This window comes from Eubalaena glacialis, chromosome 7 (assembly GCF_028564815.1).
Source record: "Eubalaena glacialis isolate mEubGla1 chromosome 7, mEubGla1.1.hap2.+ XY, whole genome shotgun sequence".
Taxonomy (NCBI): Eukaryota; Metazoa; Chordata; class Mammalia; order Artiodactyla; family Balaenidae; genus Eubalaena; species Eubalaena glacialis.
The window spans coordinates 39388583-39396892 of NC_083722.1; the positions used below are offsets into that span (position 1 = coordinate 39388583).

The 8310-nt window shown below is 44.4% G+C and overlaps 1 protein-coding gene across 1 annotated transcript; it reads left to right on the forward strand.

The window, feature by feature from the left end:
• The first annotated feature begins 517 nt into the window (after nt 1–517).
• On the forward strand, nt 518–1135 carry LOC133094527 (protein lin-28 homolog A-like). Its single transcript, XM_061195126.1, has one exon. The coding sequence runs from the start codon at nt 518–520 to the stop codon at nt 1133–1135; it is 618 nt and encodes a 205-aa protein (XP_061051109.1).
• Nucleotides 1136–8310: the final 7175 nt, after the last annotated feature.

Consider the following 8310-nt stretch of genomic DNA (forward strand, 5'->3'; position numbering starts at 1 on the left):
ATAAAATGGACAACCTGGAAGAAATGGACAAATTCTTAGAAAGGTATAACCTTCCAAGACTGAACCAGGAAGAAATAGAAAATATGAACAGACCAATTACAAGTAATGAAATTGAAACTGTGATTAAAAATCTTCCGGGGCTTCCCTGGTGGCGTAGTGGTTGAGAGTCTGCCTGCCAATGCAGGGGACACGGGTTTGAGCCCTGGTCTGGGAAGATCCCACATGCCGCGGAGCGGCTGGGCCCGTGAGCCACAATTACTGAGCCTGCGCATCTGGAGCCTGTGCTCCCAACAAGACAGGCCGCGATAGTGAGAGGCCCGCGCACCGCGATGAAGAGCGGCCCCCACTTGCCGCAACTAGAGAAAGCCCTCGCACAGAAACGAAGACCCAACACGGCCAAAATAAATAAATAAATAAATATTAAAAAAAAAAAAAAAAAATCTTCCGGCCTCCGGACTTCTCTGGGGCCAACAGCCGGCCGACCTGGGGCCCGGGGCCGCGGGCTCAGCCGACTACCATGGGCTCTGTGTCAAACCAGCAGTTTGCAGGTGGCGGCGCCAAGGCGCCGGAGGAGGTGCAGGAGGACGCGGCCCGGGCGGCCGAGGAGCCGCAGCTGCTGCACGGCGCCGGCATCTGTAAGTGGTTCAACGTGCGCATGGGATTCGGCTTCCTGTCCATGACTGCCCGCGCCGGGGTCGCACTCGACCCCCCGGTGGATGTCTTTGTGCACCAGAGTAAGCTGCACATGGAGGGCTTCCGGAGCCTGAAGGAGGGTGAGGCCGTAGAGTTCACCTTTAAGAAGTCTGCCAAGGGCCTGGAATCTATCCGAGTCACCGGCTCTGGTGGGGTGTTCTGTATTGGGAGTGAGAGGCGGCCCAAAGGGAAGAACATGCAGAAACGCAGATCAAAGGGAGACAGGTGCTACAACTGTGGAGGTCTAGACCATCATGCCAAGGAATGCAAACTGCCACCCCAGCCCAAGAAGTGCCACTTCTGCCAGAGCATCAACCATATGGTAGCCTCGTGTCCACTGAAGGCCCAGCAAGCTCCCAGCTCACAGGGAAAGCCAGCCTACTTTCGGGAGGAGGAAGAAGAGATCCATAGCCCTGCCATGCTCCCAGAGGCCCAGAATTGAGCCACAGTGGGTGGGGGCTATCCGTTTGTGATCAGAAAGTTTTGAGGAACAGGCATCAATCGGCAGAGTGGAGAAAGTGGGGGCAGCTGGCACTGCCATATATCTCAGGCCGGGGGCCAAAGCGTCACCCCCTCTTCCCTCTTGGTGGGGGGAAGGGGTGAGGCAAAGAAACTCCAATCATGCTCTATCCAAATGCACGTGAGGGCTTTGGGGGAACCCTTCCTGCATGCTTTATCTGAGTCTCCACCCCCAGAATCTCCAGCTTTTGAAAGTGGCCTGGATAGGGAAGTTGTTTTACTCTTCAAGGATATGGAATAATATTTTCCGTGCCAGAGTGAAAAGATTAAGCATGAGACCAGATTGATGGACCCAACCCACAAGCCACTACATTCTGTGGGAGGAAATATCTCAGGGGTAAGGCAGGGTTTTCCACATCTTGTCTCCTCACAACCTCCTCCTGGGATAGAGTGCTGAGAGAACTGTCCCAAGCAGTGGGTTGTGATGATAGGCAAAAGGGGGGTTGAGGGAACAGCTGCAGACCTGCTGCTTCTAAGCTCACTCCCACCCCATTCTGGGCCAATACAATTTTATTTATTTGCTCCCTTGGATGACTGTACCTTGGGTCCCACTTTCTTCAGGATGCCAACTGCACTAGCTGTGTGCGAATGACGTATCTTGTGCATTTTAACTTTTTTTTTTTCATAATATAAATATTCTGGTTTTGTATTTTTGTGTATTTTAATCTAAGGCCCTCATTCCTGCACTGTGTTCTCAGGTACGTGAGCAATCTCAGGGATAAGTCGGCAGCAGCTCCGGGTCTGCACAGCGGGAATACTTTTTGTTGCTCTATCACCAGAGAGAACAACTATTTGGAGTGTATAGCCTATTGAACTACCTCATTTTTGCCAATTAGAGCTGGCTTTTCTGCCACAGTGTCCTCTTGAAACCCCTCCATCTTCAATGTTTCATGGGAGACTAGGTTTTAACTGGGTTGCCCCATGACTTGGTCTCCTTCTACTGAAAGATTGGAAATTGGTCTGAACAGGAAAAGGTGGTACAGAGAGGTTAGGAGAGGCTGGGCCAGGTAAAAGGTGCAGATAGGGGAAGCCAAAATTAGGCAGAGGTCATCTGTGTGTGTGATAAAGGATTCCTGTTCCAGACCTCTAATCCCAGGGCATAGGACTCGCTTTACATACCAGGTCCATCCTTCACTGGATTGGGCTAGGCCTAACATACACAACAGGGTGTATTGTATGTGTTTTTGTAAAAACTGTGAGTTGGTAAGGACAGGTTTTAAGAATGATACCTCTGTACCCATCTTGAGCTGCCCAGGGGTGGACATATGAAGCAAGGACAAGATCCTTAATCTTTAACAATTCTGGACTTTTCCTCCTTGGTTTCCAGAGAGACCATCAATGATGGCTTCTTTGTGGTTCCCAGAGCCAGTGTCCTGCCCTGCTGCAGCAGTAATTAGTGTCATGGTAGCTAAAGGAGAAAAGGGGGTTTCATTTACATGCTGTGAGATCACTGCAAACCTACCTCACTGTGTTGTAACGGGGCAAATGCAATAGAACGCATTGGGTGATGTGTGTCTGATCCTGGGTTCTTGTCTCCCCCAATTGCTGCCCTCCTCTAGTTATTGTATTTGTCTGGGCTTCGTAGGACTTCACAAGTAGCTGATTTGGTGATTGCTAGGTGGCCTAGTTTGTGTAAATATAATGTGTTGGTCTTCTCCATGTTCTTTTGGGGTTTTATTGTTTACAAACTTCTTTTTATATTGAGAAAAATAGCCAAAGCATCTTTGACAAAAGGTTTGCACCAGCCAAAAAGATCTGAAACATAAACTTGGGGGCCCCTCTTCTTGAAGTGGGAGGTCTTGAACTACACTTTCTTTTGTGTTCCCCTTCCCCTGTTTCCTATTTCGAACAAGATCTTCTGTCCTAAAAACTGTATTCCTACCCCCTCTTCTTTCCTCCTTCGTGCCCCCCCAAAATAGTCCATACACCTATACGTTTAATTTGTGGGGTGTCTGTGATTAAATGATTTGTGCAAAAATCCTGAAGAAGCTAAGAACTCACCATCCCTTGTTCTCAATCTCCTGAGTCATGACCATTCCTTGATTTGATTCATGCCAAACAGACTGCTGTCTTTGGATGGATTAAAACCTACTTTACTCTCTAATCCTAGGGTAGAGAGGAGCAACGAGGGGGCCTTCCATGTAGAAAGTGGGGTTGGGAGACCACGAAAGGAAAGATGAATGTATAGCCAAGTCACTCAGGAACTTTTATGCAGGTGCAAGAAACTTATGTCAAAGTGGCCACAAGATTGTTTAATAGGAGACGGACGAATGTAACTCCATGTTTACTGCTAGAAACCAAAGCTTTGTGTGAAATCTTGAATTTATGGGGAGGGAGGGAGGGTAGAAAACATGTACCTGTTCTTCATCCCTTCCCCTCATTACTGAACTGCAGGAGACTGAGCCCCCTTGGGCTTTGGCGACCCCATCTGGGCAGTGTTTATTTGTTGGTTGATTTTGCTGTGCCAGGTACTTCTTTTCCCATTTGCTATCATTTTGTAACACACATGCTGACCCTTTTCCCTTCCCCTTCTTTTCCTTGGGAAAATACAATGAATAAAGACTTATTGATACCGAAAAAAAAAAAAAAATCTTCCAACAGACAAAAGTCCAGGACCACATGGCTTCACAGGTGAATTCTATCAAACATTTAGAAAAGAGCTAACACCCATCCTTCTCAAACTCTTCCAAAAAATTGCAGAGGAAGGAACACTCCCAAACTCATTCTATGCGGCCACCATCACCCTGATACCAAAACCAGACAAAGATACTACAAAAAAAGAAAATTACAGACCAATATCACTGATGAATATAGATGCAAAAATCCTCAACAAAATACTAGCAAACAGAATCCAAGAACACATTAAAAGGGTCATACACCATGATCAAGTGGGATTTATCCCAGGGATGCAAGGATTCTTCAATATACGCAAATCAATCAATGTGATACACCATATTAACAAATTGAAGAATAAAAACCATATGATCATCTCAATAGATGCAGAAAAAGCTTTTGACAAAATTCAACACCCATTTATGATAAAAACTCTCCAGAAAGTGGGCATAGAGGGAACCTACCTCAACATAATAAAGGCCATATACGACAAACCCACAGCAAACATCATTCTCAATGGTGAAAACCTGAAAGCATTTCCTCCAAGATCAGGAACAAGACAAGGATGTCCACACTCACCATTATTATTCAACACAGTTTTGGAAGTCCTAGCCACGGCAATCAGAGAAGAAAAAGAAGTAAAAGGAATACAAACTGGAAAAGAAGAAGTAAAACTGTCACTGTTTGCAGATGACATGATACTATACACAGAGAATCCTAAAGATGCCACCAGAAAACTACTAGAGCTAATCAATGAATTTGCTAAAGTTGCAGTATAAAAAATTAATGCACAGAAATCTCTTGCATTCCTATACACTAATGATGAAAAATCTGAAAGAGAAATTAAGGAAACTCTCCCATTTACCATTGCAACAAAAAGAATAAAATACCTAGGAATAAACCTACCTAGGGAGACAAAAGACCTGTATGCAGAAAACTATAAGGCACTGATGAAAGAAATTAAAGATGATACCAACAGATGGAGAGATATACCATGTTCTTGGATTGGAAGAATCAATACTGTGAAAATGACTATACTACCCAAAGCAATCTACAGATTCAATGCAATCCCTATCAAATTACCAATAGCATTTTTTACAGAACTAGAACAAAAAATCTTAAAATTTGTATGGAGACACAAAAGACCCCGAATAGCCAAAGCAGTCTTGAGGGAAAAAAACGGAGCTGGAGGAATCAGACTCCCTGACTTCAGCCTATACCTCAAAGCTACAGTAATCAAGACAATATGGTACTGGCACAAAAACAGAAATATAGATCAGTGGAACAAGATAGAAAGCCCAGAGATAAACCCACGCACCTATGGTCAACTAATCTATGACAAAAGAAGCAAGGATATACAATGGAGAAAAGACAGACTCTTCAATAAGTGGTGCTGGGAAAACTGGACAGCTACATGTAAAAGAATGAAATTAGAACGCTCCCTAACACCATACACAAAAATAAACTCAAAATGGATTAGAGACCTAAATGTAAGACCGGACACTATAAAACTCTTAGAGGAAAACATAAGAAGGACACTCTTTGACATAAATCACAGCAAGATCTTTTTTGATCCACCTCCTAGAGTAATGGAAATAAAAACAAAAATAAACAAATGGGACCTAATGAAACTTCAAAGCTTTTGCACAGCAAAGGAAACCATAAACAAGACGAAAAGACAACCCTCAGAATGGGAGAAAATATTTGCAAATGAATCAACAGACAAAGGATTAATGTCCAAAATATATAGAGAGCTCATGCAGCTCAATATTAAAAAAACAAACAACCCAATCCAAAAATGGGCAGAAGACCTAAATAGACATTTCTCCAAAGAAGGCATACAGATGGCCAAGAAGCACATGAAAAGCTGCTCAACATCACTAATTATTAGAGAAATGCAAATCAAAACTACAATGAGGTATCACCTCACACCAGTTAGAATGGGCATCATCAGAAAATCTACAAACAACAAATGCTGGCAAGGGTGTGGAGAAAAGGGAACCCTCTTGCTCTGTTGGTGGGAATGTAAATTGATACAGCCACTATGGAGAACAGTATGGAGGGTCCTTAAAAAACTAAAAATAGAATTACCATATGACCCAGCAATCCCACTCCTGGGCATATACCCAGAGAAAACCATAATTCAAAAAGATACATGCACCCCAATGTTCATTGCAGCACTATTTACAATAGCCAGGTCATGGAAGCAACCTAAATGCCCATCGACAGACGAATGGATAAAGAAGTTGTGGTACATATATACAATGGAATATTACTTAGCCATAAAAAGGAACGAAATTTGGCCATTTGTAGAGATGTGGATGGATCTAGAGACTGTCATACAGAGTGAAGTAAGTCAGAAAGAGAAAAACAAATATCGTATATTAACGCATATATGTGGAACCTAGAAAAATGGTACAGATGAACCGGTTTGCAGGCCAGAAATTGAGACACAGATGTAGAGAACAAACGTATGGACACCAAGGGGGGGGAAAGCGGTGGGGGGGTGGTGGTGGTGGTGGTGTGATGAATTGGGAGATTGGGATTGACATGTATACACTAATATGTATAAAATGGATGACTAATAAGAACCTGCTGTATAAAAAAATAAATTCAGAAAAAAAAAAAAAAAAAACCGGAGGGACTTCCCTGGTGGCACAGTGGATAAGACTCCGTGCTCCCACTGCAAGGGGCCTGGGTTCGACCCTTGGTCAGGGAACTAGATCCCACATGCATGCAGCAACTAAGAGTTCGCATGCCACAACTAAGGAGCCCGCCTGCCACAACTGAGACCAGGTACAACCAAATAAATAAATAAATAAACAAATATTAAAAAAAAAAAACAGAAACAGAGTCATAGACACAGAGAACAAATAGATGGTTGCCAAAGGGGTGGAGGGTGGAGGGAATGAGTGAAATAGGTAGAGGGAATGAGTGAAATAGGTAAAGGGAATTAAGAGGTACAAACTTCCGGTTTCAAAATAAATGAGTCATGGGGATAAAATGTACAGTGTGGGGAGTATAGTCAAAAATTATGTAATATCTTTGTATGGTGACAGATGGTAACTTATTGTGGTGAGCACTTTGTAATGCATAGACATATTGAATCACCATGTTGTACACCAGGAACTAACATAGTGTTGTAGGTCAATTATACTTCAAAAAAATTATGACTGGAGTGGTATTAGCGAGAAGGGCAATGAATTAGGTACTAACTCTTTCAAGGAATCAGAAGGAGCAACCAAGGGTCAGTAGATGTCTGCAAGAATAGTTCCGTTAAATAGCATGAGATTTAAAGCTGGGAGTTTGGGGGGGAAAGCGAAGGATCATTTTCTGGAAGCGAAGCAAGTAGGTCAATCTTGGCCCAGTGGCAGGAGGAGTGAAGGAGAGAAGACAGTCACCATTTGAGCTAGTGGTGGGGAAAGCAGTGTCACCAGGGAGATCCAGTTTTCCAGAAGATCTAGAAGATGAAGGAACTGTCCACAGAAGACAAATCCTAGGGCCCTTCTCATGCCTGAGTTTGGAGGGGCTTGGTGAAGGGTTTTTTTTTTGTTTTGTTTTGTTTTTTTTAAAAGGAACTCCTTTATTTATTTATTTATTTATTTTTGGCTGTGTTGGGTCTTCGTTTCTGTGCGAGGGCTTTCTCTAGCTGCGGCACGTGGGGGTCACTCTTCATCTCGATGCGCGGGCCTCTCACTATCGCGGCCTTTCTTGTTGCGGAGCACAGGCTCCAGACGCGCAGGCTCAGTAGTTTGTGGCTCACGGGCCTAGTTGCTCCCCGGCATGTGGGATCTTCCCAGACCAGGGCTCGAACCCGTGTCCCTTGCATTGGCAGGCAGACTCTCAACCACTGCGCCACCAGGGAAGTCCTTGGTGAAGGGTTTTAGTAGTTAGGGGGCAGGAGACAGGATGAGAGAAGGGGAAGCAGGGCCAGAAGGGGATTAGATGCAGGGAGGAGGCTGACCAGGGACCATAAACAGGGATTAAGGGTGTAATGAGATTAGTCCTGGCATCTGCAGCAGAGCAGTGGTGGGGCTGAGTGGCTGGTGAGGCTGTCAGGGAGAAAAGTAGTGCAGAGAAGTATGTATAATCATACCACACCGAAACAATCCGGTATATGCTGGGGAGGGGTTGTCTTGCCGGGTGTATGCAGTAATCTGGGCTGCTCACCCTTCAAGTCCGGCTAAGGACATGGGGAAGACGGGCTTTTCCAGAACTCTGACACTTACCAACACTTTTCCAAGAATGGTCAAGAAATTGATGAAAAATTCACTGAAAGAGAAGAGAGCACAAGAACAGATACCAACATAGATTTGATTTAAAAAGTAACAATGGTGAAATTTCAATTTGGTGAGGAAAGAATGGTACTTTATTTAATAAGTGTTGCTGGGGCTTCCCTGGTGGTCCAGTGGTTAAGACTCCCGCTCCCAATGCAGGGGGCCCAGGTTCTATCCCTGGTCAGGGAACTAGATCCCGCATGCCGCA